Source organism: Tachypleus tridentatus, chromosome 9 (genome assembly GCF_004210375.1).
Source record: "Tachypleus tridentatus isolate NWPU-2018 chromosome 9, ASM421037v1, whole genome shotgun sequence".
NCBI classification, from domain to species: domain Eukaryota; kingdom Metazoa; phylum Arthropoda; class Merostomata; order Xiphosura; family Limulidae; genus Tachypleus; species Tachypleus tridentatus.
Window position 1 is genome coordinate 136,286,854 of NC_134833.1, and position 27,798 is coordinate 136,314,651.

The 27,798-nt window shown below is 34.4% G+C and overlaps 1 protein-coding gene across 2 annotated transcripts in view; it reads right to left on the reverse strand.

Annotated features, from left to right (window-relative positions):
- Positions 1–8,451: 8,451 nt before the first annotated feature.
- Positions 8,452–27,798, reverse strand: part of ND-13B (NADH dehydrogenase (ubiquinone) subunit ND-13B) — a 29,365-nt gene continuing 10,018 nt past the window's right edge. Inside the window, exons 3-5 of one of the 2 annotated variants that reach the window (XM_076457449.1) lie at positions 20,346–20,462; positions 11,844–11,909; positions 8,452–8,755 (exon numbers count right to left, since the gene is read on the reverse strand). In XM_076457449.1, coding sequence (XP_076313564.1) covers positions 8,654–8,755; positions 11,844–11,909; positions 20,346–20,462 — 285 coding nt within the window. In that variant the 3' untranslated portion in view covers positions 8,452–8,653. The remainder of the gene's footprint in view (positions 8,756–11,843; positions 11,910–20,345; positions 20,463–27,798) is intronic. The other variant, XM_076457450.1, reaches the window with a different exon arrangement.

Consider the following 27,798-nt stretch of genomic DNA (forward strand, 5'->3'; position numbering starts at 1 on the left):
TATTGTAATAAATAAATTTGTATTAACATTTTATCACAATTTAATATTTCTTTTTAATAGCCTAAATGTATATATTATACATTGAAAGAAAAACCTGATAGTTTTTTTAGTTGTTACAAAATCCACCCTGTCATCTTAATTTAGTAATATTTTTCTTACAGTGCATTACCTACAATCCTTAGTTTTATATTTAATAAAAATATGGAGACATAATAATACAGTACACTAATAATTAAGAAAGAACCTTATTTTAAGTTTTTGTATGGACATTATTCTACCAAAATGGAAATTATTATTAGTTGGGGAATTCATCCAAGATGGTTTAACAATATAAATTATTAATTACTTGTTAAAAAGTGGTATTTAATTGTGGCATGTTTTGTAATTCTTGTAAAGAATTTTTAATGTAAGCATTTTTCTAACAAAGCATTGTAAACTATTCACATAAAAACTTTGAATGTATGTAATTGAAAAAAAGTCAAAATATTTCTCAAATGAGTGTATTAATGTTTTTAAGAGGAGTTATCACTTACAGACATCATTGCTTTTCATATTAAAAGCTCAGAAATAACATCTAATTAAACTTAAAGTTTTATGTTGCTAAAATCCATAGTTATTTCTCAATTATGGAGAGAGAAAAGATGGCCCATCTTGTAACTTTGTGCTAAAAAAAAAAAAGAAATATGTGGCTTAATTTACGTACTTTAACACGTTGGCTATCACACGACCCACTGGTTGGTCATGATAATCTTACAGTAAGACCCACCGGTGGACACAACGGCTACATGTACACTCTTCCTGAAGAAAGTAATTGTAAAATGACTAGTGGGACCATGCAAAGTATTGGCAAAAACGTAGGCTTGGGAACCAACGTGTTAAAGAATTACTCTGTAAATTCATATTCTCTGAAGGATTTTTCTTAAAATAACTATTATACACATGTATGGTAACATAAACATCATAGGTTGATTAGGTTTTTTAATATAAAGCCAGCAAGATTTATGCACTCTGCATACATTACTGAAATCAACTAAAAATGATTTTGTCCTAAATTATAAAAATAACCAGTTTTGAATGGCAACTCTCATCAAGGGCCTGAGTAGAGTTTATAATAAATTTGTTGTGCTTGTATATCCCCAACATAGATATTTTTAAAAAATTGGAACACTTTTTGGGAGAAAATATACCTATCATTTATTTTATATTTATTAGGCCATCTAAATGTTTTAAAAATGAGGAAGAAGACAATACCAGGTAAAGAATAATCTTAAAAGCTGTCACTAATTCATTTCTAGTAATTACATCTTTTCAATTTTTAATAGTTAACTTTTTAGTAATAGTTGCATACCCAGGAATATTTGTTATATTTTCTAAGTTCTCAATGTGAATAGTCATAGTTGTTAGTTGCCAATAAACTTGTAGTCTTAAGGAAACACAAACACTGAGTGTATTCAAGATGTTCTTTGAATATCTCATTCATTTATGAAGGTATCTTTTAAAAATTAGCAATCTAGCAACAAAATGTGAAGCTTTATTCTGGTGCACTTTTGTGAAGTCCAGTAATAAATAAATGGTAGTTTGTTCTAAACAAAAAGTAATGCATTGTAAAAAGCAGCAGTTAACCTTATTATTAACAACTTTACATTAACCTGCTAAGAATATCCCATAATGCTAACTCATTTTATATATTGTGGTATTAAAGCTACATGGTTTATGGAATTTTTTTTTAATTTAGAAAAACTGTTAATGCAAATTTCTGATACAATAGCAGCTTTTCATGGCAACTACTGTCCTCTGTATCTGCAAATATTTACTCACCACTACCCTTATCCCTCCACCTACATCTTTAAATGACACTAGCATTGTAACATGCAAATGAGCATGTAACAACACTTCAAGTGTGATACTCTCTCTTAGTACAGGTTGCTCCCTCTATACAGTAGAACCTAATTATCACTTCTCAATTTGGTACTCTCAGTACTCTTTTTTTAATTTCACTTAATTTGTTCAAGAAATGACTAAGTTGTTTTTCCATTCTGCATTATTCCATGATAATTTGTGGATTACTTTAGTTTTATGATTTTCACCCTTTATATTGCATTACACATTACTGCCATTACCCAGGTGGATGTGTTGGTTGTGAATGTGATGACCAGGAATTTTAGAAAGGAAATCCCTCTTTCCCTTCTGATACTTCAAAGTGAAGGTGGTATGGAATATCCTCCTACTGTGGCCTGGATGATTCATCAGTTACAGTCTGGTGGGTCTTAGCCACTCTACACCATCAAGATGGTGAAATATATTTTAGAATCACTTCTTTTCCTGTCTGCTAAGTGACATATCTTCACTATGGGTGAGGAGTGAACTTTTACAAATTTGTTGCATTCTCCCACTTATCAGTACAACTACAGAGAAGTGTCACACTCCACGACTCTTCAAATACTTTTTGAAGGGTGCAATTCTACCAGTACTTCCACAATTCCAGTGTGGCAAGAAGCGAGTTATTATATCAGAAGTTAACATTTTTCTAATAAATAATTACCACTTTCAATGCTTCTGGTTGGTTTAATCTCAGAGTGAAGATTAGATTCTACAGTACAGAGAGAATAAGCTACACTGGGATTGTGTTTCACTCCTACTGGTGGGGCGTTGTTGCATGCTCATTTGTATGTTACAGTGAAGCTGTAAAAAGTAGAAGTAGGTGGAAGCACAAGGCTGGTGGCAATAAAAAATTTGTGCATGTAGAGGGCAGATAGTTGTTGGGGTTTTTCATTTTCTGAATTTTGCGCAAAGCAACACAAGGACTATTTGCATTAGCCATCCATAATTTAGTAGTGTAAAACGAGGGAAGGCAGGTTGGTCATCACCACCCAACTCCAACTCTTGGGCTACTCTTTTACCAATGATTAGTGGGACTGACCATCACATTATAATGCCTCCAAGGCTGAAAAGATGAGCATTTTGGTGTGACAGGGATTCAAACCCAAAACCCTCACATTCAGTGATGTTGAGAAAACGGCTTGTTTGGGTTGATAAAATATATTACGTAGAGGAGCGAACAACGTGAAGCTGGCGAATGACCAAAGGAGGTTGAAACGTTGTTCGCTCCTCTACGTAAAATATTTTCTCAACCCAAACAAGCCGTTCTTACATATATTTAACCCTTACCTTACGAGTTGAGCACCCTAACCACCTGGCCACGCCAGGCCCTAATTGTTGAGAAAAGCTATTACGTGAGAGAGGTAAGTTTCTATTGGGAATACATTTTCATTGTAGGAAAACATTAATATTTGTAGTGGGTTAAATGCTTAAACTGCCCAAGCACTTTTTAATTAAGTGCACAATAGGAGTAGTTGTTTAACTGCTCACAAAATGTGTGAAATCCCATTTTTTAATGATGTTCATTATTTATTTTTGGTAAATTGGACTTAAATTTTTTTAAAATCTGAAATGCTCAAGAATGAACAAGTATTGGGAGTTCAGATGATGAAGTACAGAAAATACTCATAAATCGTATTCTGATAAACTTTGGCTGGTAAGTGACTCCCCAAGTGTCTTTTGTGTCCCACATTTGAAATTAGGATTGAAAAGGTGTTTAAATACTACACTCATGATGGGTGTTTAAACTCAAGAAAATTTTCTATAATAATGCTTTCTCGAATAATAAATTGTGTGAGGTGATAACTCCATTTTTGTTTGATATACCTTTTCCTCCATTATTTATTGAGTTGGTTCTTCAGTTTATGTAATTACTTTCATAGTGCTACAAAATGACCAAAACTGGATCTCGCTAAAGTCTTTCCCACGGGAGCTATTGCCATATGTAAATCAGTCTGTCACTGTAAATAAGTTGATCAGATGTTTTTATCAATAGCCAATAATCATCCTGTATTGAATAGTAATTTTGTCATTTCGTGGCAAGTAAAAGTACAGAAGGAAATGAAATAGTAAACTGTGCAAGTCAGGCTCTTAAGCAGTTTTGTAATTCATATTCCTTGAAACTCAGTTGATGGTATTTATGTTGTTTGTTAGTTTTGTATTAATAATTAAATTTAGGGACAATTTATCACTTAACTTTTTTCTGCTTATTTTAAGTTTGGAGTTGTATTATTTATAAAAGTCTGGACCTGGCAAACTGCAAATACATTTTGTTCAACTTGTATAGTTCTAATAAATGTTTGTTTTTTTAAGAACCATGGTTTTAACATTTTCATTATTTTCAGTGTATATAATAAATGATATTTCAATTATAACAAGTATTTAATTGTAGTTTATGTCTTACTGTGATGGGTTTTATCAAGTCAACACAGCACACTCTCCCTTTACTCAGAAAACACTTTCTATTAAGATACTGTCATTCTTATTTTTGTACTGACAAAATTCATTAATTAGTTTAAAGAACAGTAACATCATACACAGTGATAATAAACTGCTACCTGTAAATGTTTAGTTAGAATACGTGAAAGGTAAAATCATGGCATTATATAACTAGTTTAATTCATCTGTGATGCTATTATATCACTCAACATATAAAAACAGTAGCTGTACATTAATTTTTTCATTTGATCTGATCATTAACCAAATAATTTAACATGCTTATGGAAAAAATGTCATTCATAGCCTCAATTCTCTTTAATTTTTTATCACATATTTCAAGAAGTAATACTAATGAAGTAATGCCATCATTTCAGTAACAGGGAACTGTTGACTGAAGTATTTGAGTTGTAATAAGCCAAAAACATAAGATCCGATGAACATAAGAAGCTAAAATTCCAGATAATTTTTTCTAGAGTTGCAGGTCATTGTTTGTGTTATTTAACTCGTAAACTAACTTCAACAGTTTACTAAACATTGAATATGACAAAAGTATTAAATGTATTATTATATTTAAAAGTCTGTCAAGTTGTGGTGGTATTTGAAGCTGACAAACTCTGATCTTGCAGACTATTATTTTTCTCACAACAATTGTAATAAAATAATCCAGTATTAATGTTTTTCAAAATTAGTGCATTATGTCTTCTGAACTACTTTAGAAGACAATTATGAGGCATTGCTAGATATTTGGATGCCATGTATAATTAACTGTAATAATAAACAGAAAGCAGTGAAGTATAAGAAAACATGTTTAAGGCAATGATGTTTATAGAATAACGACAGCTCAAGGAGACACACCATGAAACTTGTTGCCATGTGATTAATTTATAGCTAGTTTATGAAGAACTGATGCTATCAAGGACAACAGAGGAGTTATTTAAAACAAAGTTTCAGAGAAAACCACTGAAAAACATCCACTATTTACTTAAACTGGAACAGATAAGCACTATTAAGTTTAAAAGAGGTTATTCAAGCTATAAACTAAAGAAGAGACACTGTCCTTTGTATGTTTGAGTTGAAACCAAGAAGAACCTAGGATGGCAAGACAATGTGACATTATGGGCTATGGCGACTGATTAACCAATGTAACTCATGAGTTTTGTAGTTCATGAACAAGAAGAAACTCTGACTGCTTGGCAACATGTTAGTATAAGTTATTATGAAATGAGCTTAAATCATAAACAGGAAGCCAGTTGACACCACGGTACTATGAATAAGCCAACATAATGCCTGTCCACTAGTATAAAAGGATCTGAAACATACAACATGATAGAGATCATCATCTAGAAGGCTCACATCTCATCTTCATCATCAGAAGAAGAAATTGAGGAACAAGTATAAATGTCTCTTGCGATAAGTGAAAACCAGGCCATTTTACACCCAAGCTCTTTGTAATTCTGATGCCATTATTTCATGACATCATTGTTAATCTTAATAGAATTAAAAGAATTATCTATGATAAACATTAATAAAGACAACTGTATATGTGTGTGTAAATACTACCGTGTTTCTCCAATAATAAGAACTACCCATAAAATAAGACGTGTGATTTTTGGGGATAGTTTTAATATAAGCCCTAGTTAAGAGTGGCAGGAAGATGAAAGAAATAAAAAAAATTAATTCATTAATTAGTTTAATAGTTAGTTAATTAGTTTGTTTAAGTATTAATCAGTTAGTTTAATAATAGTTTATTTTAAATGGTTAGTTTAATAGTTTTACTTTGCAACTTCATTTTTTTAATATATCAAAATAAGACATCCCCCGAAAATAAGCCCTAGTGTCATATTTTGGAGTGAAAATTAATATAAGCCCTGTCTTATTTTCGGAGAAACACGGTAAGCGTTTGATAACTAAAATAAATATGTTACTGGAAGTCTTAGTCTCAAGTCTGTGTGCTCCATCATTCACTATATCCTCACTTCAAATAAATATTTCATGTGACAGCAGGTAGTATTAGTCGAAGTCCAATGGCTACACCGAGATAATCCACACAGTCTGCCTGCAAGTCAGCCCATGACCATGTTACAATTAAGCAATAGATATGAGAAAAAAGGGAATAATGGAAATGTCTAAATGTTTTACTCATTCTACTCAACATGAAAGATGTTAAAATAACATCCAATAAGATCAAATTCTTCAATTATATTTTAGCTATAAAACAAAACAGCAGAATCTGTTGTTCTAGTAATGTGATGTAGTTATGTACAGTCATGTGAAAAAATTAGGACACCCTATCAAAGCCTATGTATTTTTGCAACATTTTTGGATATACAGATATTTAATCTCAATTTTAACAATACTGAGAGATTATAGGAATATAACTAAACAATTAAAACTGAAGAAAAGACTTTTCAAGATCTTCTGTAAATGTAGTTCTACAAAAATGCATATTCTAACTGAGGAAAAAGTTAGGACACCCCCACATTTATTCCCACTTAAAATGGCTCAACTCACATACAGGTGTATCACACCAGGTGCACATGATTAGAAGATTTGAATGAGCATTTTGAATGAGGCTTGCCCTATTTAAACCTCAGACATTTAGTTTGGTGTGCTCCTGACTGTTGAAGTGAGAGTGAGCACTATGGTGAGAGCAAAAGAGCTGTCTGAGGCCTTCAGAAAGAAAATTGTAGCAGCTTATGAGTCTGGTAAGGGATTTAAAGAGATTTTGAAATCAGCCATTCTACTGTCTGGAAAATAGTCAACAAGTGGAGGGCTTTCAAAATAACTGCCAACATGCCCAGGTCTGGTTGTCCAAGCAAGTTCAAACCGAAAGCAGACTGCAAGATGCTAAAAGAGGTCTCCGAACACCCTAACATGTCATCACGGGACCTACAGCAGGTTCTGACTACTGTTGATGTGAAAGCGCATGCCTCTACAATCAGAAAGAGACTGCACAAGTTTAACTTGTATGGGAGGTGTGCAAAGAGGAAACCTTTGCTCTCTGAAGGAAACATCAAGGCCAGACTGAAGTTTGCCAGAGAGAATGTAGACGAAGACCAGGACTTCTGGAATAATGTTCTTTGGACAGATGAGTCCAAAATTGAATTATTTGGACACCAGAACAGAGGACATGTTTGGTGTAAACCAAATACAGCATTCCAGGAAAAGAACCTCATACCAACTATAAAGCATGGAGGTGGAAGTGTCATGGTTTGGAACTGCTTTTCTGCAGCAGGACCTGGACAATTCACAATCATAGAATCCACCTTGAATTCTAGTGTGTATCAGAGGGTGCTTGAGGATCATGTGAGACCATCTGTAAGAAAATTAAAGCTGAAGTGGAACTGGACCCTGCAACACGACAATGACCCAAAACATACCAGTAAATCCATCAATAACTGGCTGAAAACTAAGAAATGGAGAGTCCTGGAATGGCTGAGTCAAAGCCCAGATCTTAACCCCATTGAGATGCTGTGGGGTGACTTGAAACGAGCTGTACATGCAAGAAACCCCTCAAACATCTCACAGTTGAAAGAATTCTGCATTGAGGAGTGGGGCAAACGTTCTTCAGACCAATGTCAGAGACTGGTAGATGGCTACAAGAAGCATCTCACTGCAGTTATTTCAGCCAAAGGGGGTAACACTAGCTATTAGGGTGTCCTAACTTTTACCTCCGTTAGAATATGCATGTTTGTAGAATTACATTTACAGAAGATCTTGAAAAGTCGTTTATTCAGTTTTAATTATTTAGTTATATTCCTATAATCTCTCAGTATTGTTGAAATTGAGATTAAATATCTATATATCCAGAAATACACAAGTTTTAATGGGGTTCCCTAACTTTTTTACATGACTGTAACTGTGCAGTTCCTTTTACTGTAATATTTAAATTAATGGTTTTTATGGAAAATAAACATTTGAAATTCACCATGACAGCTTTGTGCACTGTTCTGATCCATGCCTTGGAAATATTATGCTTCTAGCTTGTTATCTCAATATTAATAAAGCTGTGTATCACAGGAGTGTTGGTCTTACCTACATCAGTTATCATAAACACTAGTAAAACCATCTTACTATTTACACAATATATTCTCTTACATTAGAAGATAACATTTCAACACAAAATATATCCAATACTTTATGACATAATGTTTAATTGACTTCTGCAGCAGATTCTTAATACCATTAATATTACTGTAAGTCAAAAATGCAAAATATAATTAATACTACTAAGTGTTTATGTATATCAAATCTCAGGTCCTATACATAACATTTTATTGACTTAAACTAGAAACTACTGTCTTGATCCACAAACTACCATACTTTCACACTTTCATTACATTGGCCATTTCCACTGATTTGGAGGTGGTTCTTGAACTAATGGTTCCCAGGGTTTCCAACCCAACATCTTTCGAGTTAACAATAATTCGTTCTCTGCCTGCAAGATAAAGTACCAATATTTTTTTAAGAATATTCTTAAGCCATCAACCTTTAATGTTTACAGTGACAGAGCCACAAGGTATGTGTAACTAGCCAGACATGATGAAGTGAAATGAGACAAACTTATAAGATTAAAAGGTAACCCAAAAGCATGTGTTCTCTCACAGAGCAATAACACACCATACAATATGGTTAAAAAACATTCTTGATAAAATTACAATAGACCAATACATATAACATTAAGATTTAACTGAAGTACAACTTTAAACAAAACAAGAGTTGGAATTATACTATATACTTATATAAGATATTTTTCATCAATAAGAATTAGAGATATACAAAATAAGTAATATTTTTCTGATGTTTGTCTTATTAAACCTTACCCTATAATTTAGAAATCATCAGTGAGAAATGGTATTACTGTAATATTCGTGTTTTCAATTTCATTTAACAACATAATAGGTATAGAAGGGGTAGTAACAATCTGTATATCCAATCACATTGTCTCAGGCCCTCTATAAACATTAAATGTTGTGACTCTTCTTGTTGCAATTCAATTGATCCATAATTACATAAAAGTGTGATGGACATATAAAGTGGCTCCTTATTGGAGGGTTATATTACAGGCATTTTCAATAAATAGTTCTATTCCATAATTATAACAGCTTGCAAAGTGTAAAGTTTTAAGCTTTCAAAAAAACAAACTATTTTATTTGTAAAAGATTAATTCTAGAAGAGAAAAACATCAGGGTATTCCATAACCATGGCATACCAAAGATGGCAAATATTGTTAACCCTCTAGATATGGGTAAGTCAAACTGTGCCTGTCATGACCTTTCTATAGATTTACATTCAAAATGTAATTATCTTATTATCAATGTAGGTCAATAAACTTCCAATCAAAATATAGTTTATAATTAATCTTTTAACACAAGTTTTAATTTCATTTCAAAAGAAAATATTAAAATTCCTATTCTTTACTTATGTATCACATGACACTTCTTTGTTTTTAGTTGACCATTTTGGAATATCTTTTTAACCCTATATTATTTTCTAAGTTTACAAGCAGTTAAAGCTCTTATAAATTAGATATCCTGAAGTTAAAATGAAATTTTATTACCTAATTTTATTTTGCCTTAATGAGTTATATGCCATAAACTTAAATTTACCACACCACCTCCTAACACAGTCTTTTAAGAAATATTAATAATTTTCTCTGATATTCATTATTGGATTAATAATAGCCAGCAGAAAGAGAAGATCTTGATTTCCTTATAAAGCTAGCCTGTTCTCATAATTGGTTTGAGTTATCCTGTGTCAAGTAATTTTGTAGTTTGCAACTGACCCAACCAGGTACTAATAATTTTTGAACACAAATATAGCTTTGTTAGAAGGCTGCTTAAGCTATAATACTCTTAGGACACTGCTTTTTTGTTGTGTATTAATGTTTTTTAAGTTGCATATTTAAAATAAATGAAAATTAAATAAATTTCTAACAACATCCTCACAACTAAATTGGGGAATCTTTTGTTGAGACTTTAAGAATAAAAAAAACACAAGATACACATGTAAGCACTAAATTACTTATTTTTAATGCATATTTTTTAATTATTATTAGGTTAAATAAAAATACTTGATACCATGAGAACATCTTATGAGTGTAGTATGTTTTCCCTTGACCAAAAGTGCTCATAAGTTGATGCTGTATTTACATAAAGCATCTCCACTATGACTATTAATTTTGCTGTTAGAATTAAAAAATGTACAATTGTCTGTTACAATATGCAGTTATTTTAAAAGAAAAAAGAAATTTAGATTCATTTCATATTTTTTGTGGTGGTTACAAGGTTGGTCAAATGGACTAAACACATATACAGTGTTACATTAGAGAGAATAACAGTAAAATATAAAGTTAAAATGATGTTGATGCCAAGTATATTTTGTAAGCAGGATATTCAACATGAAATTTTTAGGAATTAATCACACCACTATTCACTTTTCAAAATGTAGATTTACCATGGACAGCTCTTAGCATGACTGAACTGCTCAACAATCGCTTTTGCTGTGTATGGAATAAGTAACTCTGAGCAAAACCACAAGTGCAACACAAGTAATCTTTATAAAGTCCATGAAATAAATTAATATATTAACTTCAACTTTTCTTGTCATTGGGGATGGGTAATTTTACTTGTTTTATATACTTTTAGGCTAACTGCAAATAAGTACCATATCTGAAGGGGCTGGAATGCCAATAAGTTATGACTTTTAATAAGACAAATCCTATCCAGCATGGCTGTTACTTCACAAATATAAACAAGAATTCATACCATCCATTCAGAAACATCTACAATTCATCGTACAGGCATTTGGAGTCATTGTCAGTGGACAATTAATGAACTTTGGAATGCAAAGTTACTTTCCTTCTAAAGTTAAAGGACTTCCTTTGTATGTGTTAGATAAGAGCTTCATAAATTATAGCTCCAAAACATACATCTTGTTTCTATCTACATAAGTAGTGTCTAACAGGTGAAAGAAAATGATGATAAAAACATTACAAAAATCTAGAAGGATCCAAAAACATATTCCCTCAACAAGTAAACACTCTACAACACGTCTTTCACCATTTCCCACTGGATGTTAATAATTCAGAAAAATGGGTTTGATGGGCTTCTCAGTGGTGCAGGTGATACAAGTAAAAAAAAATCAAAGAAACAATTTTATTTAATTTTTTTTATACTGTGATAATCATACTTAAAATGCTAAACCTTTGGAGAGCATGCACTTCACTAATGTGTCAATCAGGGAAGAGCATAAACAAACATTTTGTATTTTTGATAAGCCAAAGGACTTAACTGTAGTTTTAGTGAGCTTTACCATTGTCTGAACATTAGAAAAATGTTTAAGATTTTATATAAATTTGTAGTGGAAAACTAGTTGTTCACCATGTTAAATTATATCATAAATTTAAAAATTCAGTTAATAACTTCTAAAATTAAAACACTATTTTTATATTTTTTTTATTCATTTGAGGAGCATATTGCAGAATGGTAATATGGAACTTAGATCCCTATAATGACTTGTCCTACCTGTATTATTAACTCTTCCACTTGTCCACAACCAATTTTATTTTCCAATGTACCTATATCTTCTTCCTATAATAAGAAAAAGAAGTTTTAGAATATACAGGATCATTACATTAACATAGAAAATTTGTGGATCCTTAAATCAGCATAGAAAATGGTTTCTTAACAGATTAGCTGTCTTGCCACTGCTTTTGTCCAACTTCTACTATCAAATGTTACTAGTATCCAAGGTTTTGAGCTTCTTAGACAAACACAAGATGCAAGACAAATCATTCTATAGAATGTTGCAAGTTATGCACCACCAATCTATTTCTAAGTCTCATGTTCACCCTGACTTTTCTAAGTAAATTTCATTTTATTTTAATATATTAATTGGCTGGAATGTAATTATTCTTGTAGAATGTGCAGGGATCCTGCATGTTCACTTGATTTTACACCATTAGTTGTTTGTTGAATTTTTGTGCAGAGATACTTGAGGTCTAGTTATCCTTAATTTTGAAATAATAGACTGAAGATCAACTATTCAACACCAATCCATAAGATAATCTTATTTAGGTAGTAAATATTTTGAAGTATTAGTTTAAATATATTAATTGCTCACATTGAAGCTAAAGATACAAGGATTCCAAAAGTACATTTCACTTTTTCATAATGGCTCATTTTCTTCTGTATTTTTTTAATTTTGACAAAAAAAAGAAAGAAAAAGATATTGATCAAACATAAACCACATGAAAATTTAAGAAGAAACTATTCCATGGTAGGAGAGTATACATGTACACAGAATTCTGTGTAATTCACAACTTGCATGATCAGAATGTTGCGAAAATGCCAGTTTCACAGCTGTTGTTGTTTTTTTTTATTTGGGAGATAACTTACAAGAATGGTTACAGTATCAATTTAAAGACTGTTCCAAAGAAGTGAAGGAAAAATTAGAATACACATTTGGATTCCCTGTACTTCCAGATTCTAGTTAATAAATATGCTATCTATTTATGATAAGTACTTTTAAAAGTGTGAAATACTTGACTTGATCTTTGAGTTTAAAGGTCAAACAGTAAACTAAAATATATTTGCAACACTGGGGCCAGAAACCTCATAAGGTTTCCTATGAAACTATTGTCTGTAAATCATTTCCCTAAGCTATTTTTATTTCTCACTTCTTGGTATTTCTTGATTTTTTTTCTATCTAAGCACATGTTTACATATAACAACATCATAGAACAAGGCTAAACTAACAATAGAATAATCCCAAATAGTTTAGTTAGTAAAACAAAGAAGAAAAAAACAAACCTTTTGGGATAATTTCAGATTTTTATTCATGCTAAAAATCTGGATAAAGAATGATTTGTAATTTTAAAATATGTGAACGATTTCTGTAAGATAATGTTTTAAGAGTGGAAATTTTGTCATAAGTTAAATCAGTAAAGTTTAGGTGTAACTTGCAAGCTTTACATAAAAATTAATTTGAGCATGCAATCAAAAACAACAAAAATCATATTAACAATCTCATACATTACAAATTATGATGTATGCAAATTAAATTAGATATTCAGGTCTCATAACTGGTCCTTCGCTAAATTTCATATGTAACTTATTTTTTGACTGTATTCCTTTAAGTATGCAAGAATCAATCTTGAATCCTATAATTCACTATGTAACAAAATTTTAATTTTTTCTTGTTCCTGGGCAGAAAGTGTTATTTCCAAATTGCTTATGCCTAAAGTAAATGGAAAAGACCATTTCTAATTTTCTCTTTAAACTTTGTTTTTGTGACCTGGGAGCGTATAACAAAAATATGATGGGAGACTATATTTGGGGGCTGATACGTGAAAGTGATTTACCATACAGTCGCAAATCTTGAAAAACTACTCACTTCTAAACATTTTTGTATAACTTTAGTATAAATATATGTAAATCTTGATTCATATGTTGTTTTATTTAGACTTTATGTAAATGAAAATGTGCAAATTTGTCCATTTTTACATAGAAAATAGGTTAATTTCTAAATTTCATTATCTAGGTCACAAAAGCAAAGTTTGAAGGGAATAATGGCCATTTTCTGTACTTTTACAACACAAGCAATTAAGAAATAACACATACTATTCAGGTACAAAATTTATATTACATAGTGTAATTTATCACAAGTCATGAAAACTAGTACATACATTTATCAAGATAGCCTTGATTACTAAACATCTCTTCTTCCTTTTACCCCATCTATAGTAGAGCCTTGGCATTATGGGCATCCTCCTGACTGTGTCCAAATGCCCTCTTTAGTAAGGTGCCTAGAGTTAGATTGCATACTGACCATACTAGGGTGATGTATTTTAAGGGCCCCTATCTTATTTCGTACATGCAAGACATGGGTGTTTGTGAGTTGCACGTTCCCACGACAAAGTTGTCAACAGGAGATTTCAGGGGTGGATTAGTTGTACCCTTTTCCTTTAATATTGGTCACAACATTTCAAAGTACTTCTGTTCAGAGACTGAATTATTAAATATTTCACATTTATTTTCTGTGTTTATTTTACTGAAGTAGAAATCTGCTGAAAATAAAACAACAAATCACTTTGTGTCATTAGACTGTTTACATAATACAGTATTATTTTACACTCAAGATCAATAAAGCACACAAACACATAGAAATAAGCAACTTGAACCCTGGAATTTATCAGCTTATCTATCCAAGCGTTTACAATGAGAATTCCCCAGAGTAATACTACTGAACTTTGAATATGTGAATTAGTGCATTCCAGTGTCTCTCTCACGAAAATCATCATGTGTCATCTATTAACTAATAGTAACAGTGCATGCTCATGTTGCCAGTGTTAGTCCCTCTACACTTCTCTACCAAATCTTCACTTCAACATTTAGCAAATGTGAACACTGGAGAAGTGAGGAGGAAATGAGGGAAGTGCAAGAAGAAATAAGTACCTATCACAAATATATTTTCATTGTATGAAAACTGTAACGTCAGATAAGGTACTTATCTCCTCTCAAATCATTAGCTAGAAATCCTATATTGAGAAGAAAGAGGGACCAATGCAAGGGAACAATAGAAATACTCTTAGAAGCATCTGAAGGAGACCTCTGACCATAAGAGAAACAGATAAGAGGAGAGGATTGGTTGATTTAGTGTTTTATGGCACAAAGCAGCTAGGCTATCTGCACCAAACATCTGGTAAAAAGGTAAAATTGAAGTAAATTTAGTAAAATTCATAAAAGGAAATTAAGGTAAAATGAAACAAAGTTTAAAAAAACATAAAAAGCATAAAGCCAATGTTTACATCTAGTCTACAACATTAAGAGAAGAACTACAGTAATACAAGTTGTAAAGGACTTTCTGTAGCATAATTGTAATTATATCTTGCCAGGAAGGCTAACAGGTAAGTACAAAAACCACTGTCAGTCACCTGAAGTTGGCCTATCCAGTCCTGGTTCTGAGTTATTTGATGTTATGGCCATTTTCAAAAAGTACTAAAATTTTTAAAAGATGTGCAGCAAAATTTTAATAATAACTTGCCACAGTGACTAAAGTATAGTTCAAACAACAGCATTAGTCACCTGAAGTTGGCCTTCCAGTCCTGGTTTCGAGTTATTTAAAGTTATGGCCATTTTCTAATTTCAAATTGAACTAGATGGACCGTGATTCTTAATGAGGAACCATATTAAAAAAAGGTTGAATGTATAAATTAAAAAACTTAAATGGCATTAAAAAGATTAATGGCCTTTGAAAAACTAAAAACATTACCAAGGTAAAGTGTCACCATCACCAATAACACTGTCTAACGTTATGGACAAACCACAGGACAGAACATGTTTAAAATTGTGCCATCGTTGAGAGTCATTATGACAGCAAGAAAGTAACATGACTTAATGTGATCTGAGTGTTACATAGACTACACACTGGTGCTTCAGTTCCAGATAAAAGAAAACAATGAGTTAAAAAACTGTGACCAATGCGTAGTCTAGTGAGAACACCTTCCTCTTTCCAATCCTTATGAAAGCAAGATGGCCAAAGTCCAATATAGAGTTTTATTTGGAAAAGCTTGTTTTCACATTGTCACTCCAAGCTGACTACCAGCTGACATGGAGCCGAGCCTTGAATATAGGACCATAGTCCACGTATGGAACAGGCACAGCAGTGATAGTGCCAGAACTTTGTCTCAGGGACCACAGGCAGCACAACTTCACCAATATGGAGTTCAGGATCAGGGTGAATACCCCATTGGTTTGCTGTGGTCCACTTCAGTAAACGATTGAAGGTAGTGTGTAACTACTGCTCAATATACTTCATGTTAGACGACTGACATCAGATGTGAAAGTTGTCGACATAGAGCCCGTTTGCAACAGTGAGAGGGAGTTGTTCAGTGATGGCATTAATTTTCATAGTGAAAAGTGTGGCACTCAAAACACAACCCTGAAGGACTCCAAGTTCCTGTAGAAAAGAACAGGAAAGTGTCAAACCCCAACGAACTTGGAATCTCCTGCCTATTAAAAATTTTTAATAAAAATAAACAAATGACCATGTAACCCACATATATGGAGGTCTTGCAAAATGCCATACCTCCATGTTGTATCATAAGCCTTCTCAATGTAAAAGAATATTGATACAAGATGTTGTCATTTGAGAAAGGCTTCTCTGATTGATATTTCAAGTTGAATCAGGTGGTCCATGGTGAAGGGCTGTCGTCGGAACCAACACTGGGTGGATGAGAGAAGGTTGTTTGATTCGAGAAACCAAACAAGACGAGCATTAACCATCCTCTCCAAGGTCTTAGAGAGACAGTTTAACAAAGCAATTGGAAGATAGTTTGAAGAAATCTTGGGATTCTTCCCAGGCTTAGAGAAAGGTAGGACAATAGCCTGGTGCCAAGCATCAGGAAAAATATTATCCTGCCAGATCCAGTTAAAAACAATCAGAAGAATAGCAAGAGAAAAAGGAGATAGATGGTGCAGCATGTAATAGTGTACATCATCAGGCCCAACCGATGTACTGCCAGACCGATGAAGGGCCAGTTTGAGTTCCACCAGTGTAAAGGGACAATTATAGTCATAGAGACAATCAGCTCAAAAGGAAAGAAGTGATCACTGTGCCCAAGTCTTGATGGCTAAGAAGGTGGAAGAAGAAGCAAAGTGCTAGATACTCAGCAAAAGCTTTCACCTAGAGTATCAGTGATGCTCCAAGTATTAACTACTTCCTGGCCATCATAGAGCAAGATTGAGAGGAGGATAGAATTATATTCCCCACTGACCTTTTGAATCTTGTCCCATCTGACTTTGGAACTGGTGGTAGAAGATATGCTGGTTGTGAACTTAATCCAAGATTCCTTCTGGCTTTGACATCTTATCCACATAGCATGTGCATGGGCCCACTGGAAAGCAATGCGGTTCGAGAGTGTGGGATTTCTATGAAAGATATCCCAGGACCGTTTTTGAGCCTTCCGTGCCATGTGGTAGGCAGGATTCCACCACAGACGAGGATGTAGTGGAAAACGTGTTGAGGTTTTAGGAATACATTGAGCAGCTGCTTGTATAATACAGTCAGTTACTGCTGCCACATAGCCGTCTACTGATGGCTTACAGATGATGGAAGGATCAAGTTCTGTGAAAGTAGTGAAAGAGGGCCAGTTTGTCTGATCCAGCTTCCACCAGGGCAGGTGGATTGGGTGGCACTGACTACAGCCAGTCTTTCTCAAATTTACAGGAAAATTATCACTGCCTCGTGGATTTTTGTCAACCCTCCATGAAAAATGGGAGAATAATGAAGTGGAGCAAATTGAGAGATCAATAGCAGTAAAGAACTGACTAGGTGCATGAAAATAAGTAGAAGAACCAGTATTGAAAGGAGAAAGGTTGTGATCAGAGAGCATATGCTCTACAGAGCTATCCCTCCTATCAATATCAGCACTTCCCCAGAGGGGATGATGTCAATTCAAGTCTTCCAGGATTAAAAAGGGAGACAGCAACTGTTCAATGAAAGCATCAAGGTCTGATTGGTCACAGGTCTCTCCATGCAACAGGAAGAGAGAAAGAAACAGTTATGGTACGACCCAAGGAAATGCAGATGGCTACAGCCTCCACGAGTGTGTCGAGTGGCAAAGACAGAGTGGGCACATGCTGATCAACTAACAGTGCCACCCCTCAATGCACTTGTCCATCACACAGCCTGTCATTTCTGTACAGAGAAAACTGCCAAAAGGTGACTGTATCAGCAGGTTTCAGAAACGTTTCCTGTAAGGAAAGACATTAAGGATGGTAGGAAGCAATCAGTGTTTTGATGTCATCCAGATTAGAATGTAAACCTTGACAGTTCCATTGTATCAAGATGGCCACTTTTTATTTATGTGTAGGCGAATTGGGTGGAGAACCCTTCTGTTTACGACCACGTTTTTTTCCTCACTGTCCTTATTCGAGGGAGGTTATTCGACCTCCATAGATCTTGCCTGGGTCGACTGGGCAAGTCTTTAATGTTGAAAGGGGATTCCAGTGACTGAGGACATGAATGAATGATTGTTTTGCATCTTGGGGTGGGAGAAGATGTATCTGAGGGAATGCCTGTACCTGGAACCAAAGAATGTGGATCTTGGGGTTTGTTGGTATGTATGTAAGGGACAGAGATGGGTGTTGAAGTTGATTCATCAACTTTTTTTAACCATGGAGGTCAAAAGATGTTTCATTTGTTTTGAGAACAATTCTTTAGGAGGCACAGAGAGATCTGTCTGCACTCCCACTGTAGTTGTGGAACAAAGTGCAGCAGCATATGTCTGAGATGAAGTGGTGGACAGCAACTTTCGTGCCTTAGGATAAGTGATGTTATGAATTGTTTTTAAATGCTGCACCTCCTTTTCTTCCAATCATTTAGGGCAAGAACGAAAGTAGGATGGGTGAGAACCATTGCAATTGATGCAATGAGGGTCCATTTCACACTCATAGGCATCACGGTCCTTGCCACCACAACAAGCACACCTTAGGGAACCACAACACAATGTCTTTCAGTGACCAAACCTCTGACACTGGAAACATCCGAAAGGGTTTGGAACGTATGACTGTACCCTGCAATTCAGATAACCTACCATGATGGTGGCAGGTGGACATGGTGATGTAAACGTGAGAACGAGGATATTGGTCGGCATCGTGATTCCATTTTTGCAAGTGGAGATATGCCTCACTGCAGAAACTCCTCGAGTGGAGAAACCAGCAATAATCTCTGACTCAGGGATGTTTTTCAAATCCCTCTCAACAATAACTCCTCATGATGAATTCAAAGTAGCATAAGGTGTAACCTCAATAGGTATATCTTCAATTACCTTTGAATACAAGAGGAGTTTGCTGTGTTAAAATGTGGATGTTTCCACCAATATGTTACCAAATCAAAGCTTCTTTACTGACTTTGGAGAGCCAGCAAGTCCCTTCAGTCCCTTCTGAATAAAAAAAAAAGGAGACATTTCCCCTAAAGATTTTTCTAAAAGAGAATGCAGGATAAGAAAATGAGGTACAGCAGGTGGTACAGATGTTGAAGATTGCTGCTCAGAAACTTCAAGGTGCAGTCATTTACCTATGGACTGTTTTCCACTATTTTATTTAAGTTTTTATTTGGAGAATCCATAATAAAACAAGGGAAATTTTGGTGCTCACTGACCCCACCCACCATGAAGCCCTACGAGGGGACACACTACAATGTCAAAAAAGGATACTGCAGCAATGCCAGGGTTTCGTGAGCACTATACCCAAATACTAGCATCAAATACGATGTCCACAATACCTGTTGAGAACATCCAACACTGGTTATTGGTTAACTCTGGCCCAAATGGACCAGCCGATTGACCCAAGGGGGGCCACCCCAAGGCCACCCGTCTACAGGAATTCAAGGCCAAAGTGATGTGTTAGGGTTGGACCCCTCAACCACTAGGATCCTCTCCTCCCCTTCACGGGTCACCACGCACAGCAAACACATTTGTTTAGACCCCAGAGGAGGTAAACTGAAAGAACAGAACCTTCCCTGGGAGGTCCTCTCATCACATACAGGAATCCACACCGAGAAGCAGCGTAGAGGAAATGTATCACTTCTGAGGCAGGTATACTCTTTGCCCATGTGTAGAAATTTGTAAAACACAAAAGTAGAAATTGCTGCAATTACACCATATGCATATATGTATAAGCTATTAAGACTTATTGTTAACTCCAAATTTAAAAGTATTTTTTGAATAAAGAATAAAATTAACCTCACTAATAACTTTCATTATAAACTCAGTTTTAAAGCACTGTCATTGATCAAACTGGTTGTAAAAATATATATATAGCCTGAGGTAAGATTCCAAAACATAAACCTGGTACAGACTTTCAGAGATATTCTCTTTGCTGCATTTAAGTAATGGTGTCAAGAAACAACATAAACTAAAAAAGTAAAAAAACAAACAAAGAAGGATTACACAATGTTCATTTCACAAAATTTCCAGTGAAATAATAAAGATAAAAAATAAAATTTTCTCAAAACAAACTTACAGATTCAACAACAGTTAGCCTCCCCTTCACAATTTCCTCCGTGTGTTTACGATAAGCTGCTTCCTGAGGCATTTTTTTTAAAGCTCTTAGAATTTTGTTGTATAGCACACTCAATGTCTAGAAATCAAATGTGTAAATGTAAGTGACTGAAATAACACATTCAGTTAAGAATTCTCAATCACCATACCTTTGTAACATTAATTTTTATTCAGCATCTTTTTATCACATAATAAAAAATATTATTTCACAAAGAACAAACACCAATTAACTCTTTCAACAGGAGTTGGTTCTGGGACCAACCTCATAACCACTTTTTTTTTATAGTTTTCATGTTATAACTCTTAAATTAGTTAATGTACATTAACAAAATTCATTAGATTATCAGCAAACATTACAATGTTTTCATACACCAAATATCAATTTTTTTTTACCAAGCCTTAGCATTTGTTAAGTAGTGTTTTTCTTGCACATTTATTTTTCTTTCTGTATGTTGTCAAAACAACATGCAAAGTAATTTTCATTTCAAGATTAAAACTACATTTATGCATCAGAAAATTTTCAAACACTACATGCAAAATCTTTAATCGCCAGACAGTTATCAAACATTTCCTAAGAATAAAACTTTTTTTCTGTTACTTCTATCAATGAATCTCTGCAGAGGTTCAGTCAATTTGACCAATTTCGTAACCATTGTAAAAAATTAGGAAACAAATATAAATTATGTCCAAAAATTATAAAACTTTGCATTATAACAAAGTGACAACACATTGTAACATCAAAACTTTGATGTTTAGACTAAACAGCTTAAATCTCATAACATTTTACATTCATTTATATATTTAATATTTTTATTGTATTGACCTTTCAACCTTGTCTAGCTAACAATACAAAAGCTACAATGAGGTGGTAAATATGCAATCATCAAACCATATTCAATTATGTAAAACTGACCTTTAGTCTTTACAAAGAGACATGGCTTGGCTGTATTTTAGTAGACTAATATTTTGTAAAATACACTATGTCACATTTCAATTATTAAATGTTATTATGTATTTAGATTATTACTCTTTAGAAATAAATTAAACACACTTGTCATAAAACATAGAATTGTAAAACAAGAAGTAAAGCAAACAATTATCTTCTAGTTATAACCTTTATACTCAGTTGCTGCCTGATTTAGGTTGCTAAGCCTTTTAATATTTTGCACATGGAGGATATGAAACAAATGTTTTTTTAGGTTTGATATATACAGTTGAATAATCAAAAAAGTCAATAATTACTATTGATACCATAGAAATTTTACTATAAGTTATCAGGTTTAGAAATTAAACTGAATTTCGGTCTAAAAAATATGAAATTTTAAGCAGACTAAGGACAAAACCTCTTTGAAACCTTAGCTCTAAAGAACAAGATATTTTAATATAGCTGAGAAAGCCACCAGGAAAATATTCTGAGCTTTCAATTGGTCATGTCATATAATAAAGTAAATATATAAGGAATTGTTTCCAAAAATAGAAAGATGAGCAGAGCCACTGTTTAATTCAGTACATAAGTGATATCTCAGCACATAGGAAAGATATAAGGATCTTATTTTATATTCCAGCTTGTCAATGTCAGTTATCTGAGTTCCTAATTCAAATAAAACTACAAACTTAATATGTTGACATCACAAACATCTACTCTGAATCAGTGATGCATTTAACATAACTATGTGGCACAACAAAATTTAATGTTTAACTGTATTTTATAACACTTTTAGATTAAGAAATTAAATAATGTATAATATTAAAATTTGAATCATAATCTACAGTTTGATACCAAACTTACTGATATAAATTAATGAAATAGTAGTTCAATAAAATTCAACAAATGCAATGACATGGCCTTTGACAAGTGACCTGTTTTGAAAAGGTTAAAGTTTTTTGTACATTTGACAAGTCTATGATGCACTCAACATTCAATGATAATCCTCCATCAATATGAGGGTAATACATCTTCCATACAATATCACTCTTGAGCCTACTGTACATACAAAATACTCATTTTTAAAAAGGCAAAAGAAACACATACATTTTCAGGTAAAGACAATGTTAACTATAAAAATGCTTCTCACATTTCCAAAGAACAGACAGTTAGAATCCAACATTTATATAAAAGTGCAAGGATCAGTGTAGAAACAGAAGTGAAAAAAGATTATCTGTTTTTTGAGAATATGATGGCAAAAAGGGAGAATTTATGAGCATACCACAAACTGAAGAGGGTGACTTAGTGGGAGAATCACTTGGTTGAACATCTCATCCATATAATGTTGAGAATACTATTTGCTCAAAAGAATTAGTATGGCAAAAGATACTGTCAAAAAGAACATCCTGCATGGTGTTAAAAAAGCACAAAGGTGGTTAAAATGTTCAAGTTGCTCAACCAATCATGTATATGTAGTGTGGCTAGGGCAATAAGTCAAGACATCCAGTACCTAGGAAATATTTATCAGAATACACAAAACTAAGATGATTATATACCTAAACCTGTACCTAGAAGAGAAAGTTTCATCCAGTTAGCCATGACTACTAGAAAGGAATCCTTAATACAGTGGATGACCTGTACAACAATTACAGGAAAACCATCCTACCTCTGACTGAATGGTGCATCCCATCATCCTTACACCAGTGTGATTATACCATTCACAAAGGGAAATGCTCCATATCAACCTCCCCAGCAGTTTAGTACTGGGAAAGAAAGAGTTCTCATACTCCACTAAAAGAAATGAGGGATAGGGATAAAATTTACGTAAGTGGAAATGCCACAGAGATGCACAGGTAAAACAAGAATTTTCTATCATCTATGTAAGGTCACGTACTGTTTGTTAACTTGCACAATGGAACCATACCTGAGGCTTTTTTAGAGCAGCTTGCAATGTAAAATATATAAACTGCAACCAGTCTTGTGAAAAACCCCATCTCAACATTGGTCACTGAGCAAGGACAATGGGCTTAACATTTTCTGTTATCTCTTACTCATTACAGATTTCAGGAGAGAGAAGTATTTCCTGCAAGGCAACACTGGATTTAATTGTCTCCACTATATATACGTTTTTTTTTTGTACGTTGGGTCAGTTTTTTCTTGTTTTTTTTTCATGGAAACTGCAATAGAAAGTAAAAACTAACAACTCACTTCTTTAGAATCTTTTGGAAAATTGGAGAATGGCAATAAGAGAAAGATCAAACCCAATAAAAAAACAAAAGTGCAATATGATTCAAATAATGTGTCACAGAGGTATTAGAAGTCATCCACATAACCTCAATACAATATTACATCTCAATGATGTTGAAAGCCAGATTCCAGATATAAAAAACTATAGTATACAAGAGAGAGTATGAAAAAGACAAAATAAGTGACTTCACATTGAAGATGAAATAAACCACATAAGATATTTAATTCAACCATTCAAGGTCAAATAAGATAAATAACAAAAAAAGAGTAACTCCCATTACTGATTGCCTTGAAAGCAAAGCCACACTGGGCTATCTGCTGTGTCCATTTAGATAATCTAATTCTTGATTTTAGTATTATAAATCTGAGGACTTACAGCTGTCTCACCAGATAATGCCTTGAAAGGGAGCAGTGCAAGCAACATCACAGAAAAATACCTGAACAGGATGTAAGAGATAATTAGGGCCTGTATGACTGTATAGAGATGAAAGGGAAGAGAGGACAAATGAAAAACAAATTCAATCACTCTTTCAAACAGCCGAAGTCATGGGGAGAAATGAGTAGTATAGGAAGAAGATCAACAGAAATGAGAAGAGACAGTGAAACATAACGAACGTCAAATGATTTATCAGAATCTACTGAAGGGCACACAAAAGAAGCAAGAGACTCATAAAGAGATAGAACCTCATTCATAGGAGAAAAAAAGAAGAAGAAAACTAGAGTGTCTTGAAAACCAGAAGTTCCACACCTTGAAAATGTAATGGTGATGGTTGAGCTGACCCAGCAAATAAGGTAATAATTAACAAGGTATTGAATGGAAATCAAGAGACAAGAAGTAGAGAGGATCAGTGGGAAATATAAGTGGAGGTATTGATTGGACATGTATTTTCAGTTTAGAAAAACTTCCAATACAATATCTTACCTCCTATCACAATTAGATAAAATTCCACACATGAATTAGTGAAAGGTCCTGTATGAGATGATCCCTTTTCAGAAAATATCCACAGCAAGACCATGGAAAGTGTGAACAAATGGAAGACAACACCTCCTTCGGAAGACCGCACCATTCCTAAGCTTGGTATACTATTTCCCTTGTGAAATTGTGTCACAGTAAGAGAAGAAACAAAGGAGTGGCTTCCTAGCACATCCAACAAGGAAATTACCATATTTGCCCAGAACTGACATCTGGAGGACAGCAAAGTGAAGGTACATCTCCAGTCCATTACAATGTGGGGTTTGAAATGTATTGTTTAATCTGCTTTAGGAGGAGAAAACCCAGCCACACAATAAGTGTGATGTTAAGGAACCCCAAATGTAGAGTGGCTAGGGTGCATAGAAGTCTAAACAGAAGACCAACCTCAACCAACACCAGCTGAACTGTGATAGGGATATGCGACCCATCAAAAGAAGCAGGGTCCTCAAGCTTTAACCTCTGATATTGGAATTGGTAGGAAAAATGAGCCTCCATACCTTAGTAAGAATCTGCATTATTATGTCCACACAACCATCACCATACACACTGAAAACAGACATCCAGAGTGCAGTATGAATGTGGATAGCAAAGTGGGGGTGAATCTCAAGTCCATCACTAGATGGCCTGGTAAACGTATCATCCAGTCCATGGTAGGAGAAGGGCACTTAGCCACACGAGAGGACTTATGTGACTGTTTCAGCTCCAAACATCACCATATACACTGGAAACTAACATCTGGAGGACAGTAGGAAGGAAGATACCTCAGCAAGAGTGGCAAACTACTAGTTGGCAGAATGCATCACCCAACACCAGATGGCATCAGGTCTGCAGTAGGATAAGCATCAATGCCATTTACTCTAGCAGTACACTGCAACCATATCCTTAAGCTGGTGGCTAGAAACTGATATCAAGAACTTGCATACTCTACTAAAATAAGGGAAGAAACAGTGCACTGGAGAGTTCAAAGAAATGCTGCACCAGAGACAGTGCAAATAGGTAACCACAATACCTATTTTGAAAAGCAGGCTGAATCTTGGGATGGGTAGTAATCCCAGTCTGCTTTACTTATGGCAGTCCATGAGTGTAAAGACTGTGTTGAGCATCTTTATGAAGAAAAATATCATGAGGAATAGCTACAAGCAGTTTTACAAACCACCCAATCTCAACAGTTGGTGTATACGACTCACAGATTGTACAGTGCAGATTTAAAAATAAGTATATGTGGTCAGGCAAAACCCACCACTGATCAGGATTCAAACTGTGTCAAAAGTCCTTTCAGAAAAAATGGTCATTTACCCACTCAGAGAGAAATTGTGGAGCTCACAATAGTGATATGGAGAAGAAAACCTGCAGAACAAGTAACAGCGAAGTGGTGAAAATAATGAGCAGTAAAGGTATGGGAAGTAGTCCACATACTGACACAAATGATGAAAATGAACAGCCAAGGACATGTAAGTTGATGTATTAGATGGAAAGATAATAAAAAAGACAATCATTGTTCAACAAAGGGTATTTGATCTGTATGTGTAATAGGAAAAATATCCTGGAATTGTGAAAATGTCCAATGAATAAACAAATGGTAGCATAAACCATGGAATGAATCAGTGTGCACCATATAACAACAGAGAGCCTTGATCAGGCAGAGGAGGAAATCAGGAACAGAAAGATAAAAAAGGTGTGAAATGAAAGGGTATGAAGGTGGAATAACTCTCTCAAGCAGCTGAAGTTTTGGGCAGAATATAATAATCATGGAAAAGGACCACAGAGGAACTGTGAAATAAAGTGTAGTGGACATCAATAGTGAACATATTCACAGGAGGATGAAAAGGTGAAGTAGTGAGCAGGATGATGAGAGATAAGGACAAGAAGGATGACAATGAAGTTCCAATAAAGAGGATATGAAATAAAAAGGGCAGGACAAATGAACGGAAAACACTGGTATATTGTGTTAAATGAAATGTGACTGATAAAGGAGGGAGGTTGGACAGAATGGAGAATAACCATGAAAAATAATGATAGTAGATGTACCACTTCCATTAGTGCACAGCCATGGAGAAAGGACATATCAAAAGGAAAATCAAAGATGTCACATGCTGGAAAAACCCTGTCTGCCAGGTAAGGGAGCAAAGAAAAGCCACACATGAAGATGGAAAATGGGATCAGATGGATGATTTATGCCAAATTGGGGCTGAGGTAGGAGGGTGAAGGAAATGAGAGTGGAAGAGGAAGCAACATCAATAGACAGTGCAAAATGGAGTTACCAAAAGAACCTAACATAAAGAGTGGTCTAGATGATGTTTCTAAAGGACACAGAAAAGCCAACAAATGAGAGGGTAAACACTGAAGTATAAATGTATCCAGTCATAGCTGAAAGCATCTATCACTTCAGCCAATAAATGTTGAACAGAAAACCAAAATAAGAGAAACCAAGAACTGTCATGAGTGCAAAGGTATTCAGATCTGGAACATCCCAATGGGCACATAGTAGTTTTACTCCCACAGGACCCAAACCAGCAACACAGACACCAAGACTTGCAGTTGTCCCAAAGACAACACCTAAAGCACCAAAGGCGAGTCTCAGTAACACAAGAGGCCAGAACTAGCAACGAAAAGTATGCTGTGAGTATATGTAGGGAAATACAAAATGAAAACATGCCCAAGCATGGTTGTCCAGAGTATGTGTGGGACAAGGCATACTGACAAGAAAATATTACTGGTCCCAAAAATGTCTCATGCAAACCACAATAACCGGAGACAGTTGGAAACACTAAATCATGACCCAACAGCTCATCATTTGGAAGGGCAGAAAGTAGAAGCATAGGACACTGAAGATAGAGAAAAAACATAACATACCTGATTAAGTATACAAACGGGGAAGGAGGCCTGAGCACCTCCCCAGAACAAAATGTTACATTGAAACAAAGAGAGGAGGAGAAACAGTGTGTCCAAATCCTCATCATAATGGTAAGGGAGGACAATCATCAAGTGACTCATAAGATTTCATAAAGGTAGTTAACTCCCTACACACCAAATCTGTTAACTCCTGAACAGATAAAGTTTGCTGAAATGACACTGAAGTGACAGGCAAATCAGTTGCAGTAGGTACAACAGCTGTGGTAAATGCTACATGGAATTTAGAGCACATAATAGATTAAGTTGACTGGAAAAAGAAAATTATCTCCAAAAACAATCCTCAAAATTGTAAACATTTGATAAAATGCAGGTAAAATAAAATACATGAGTGAAAAAACTGTAAACACAGAGCACTTA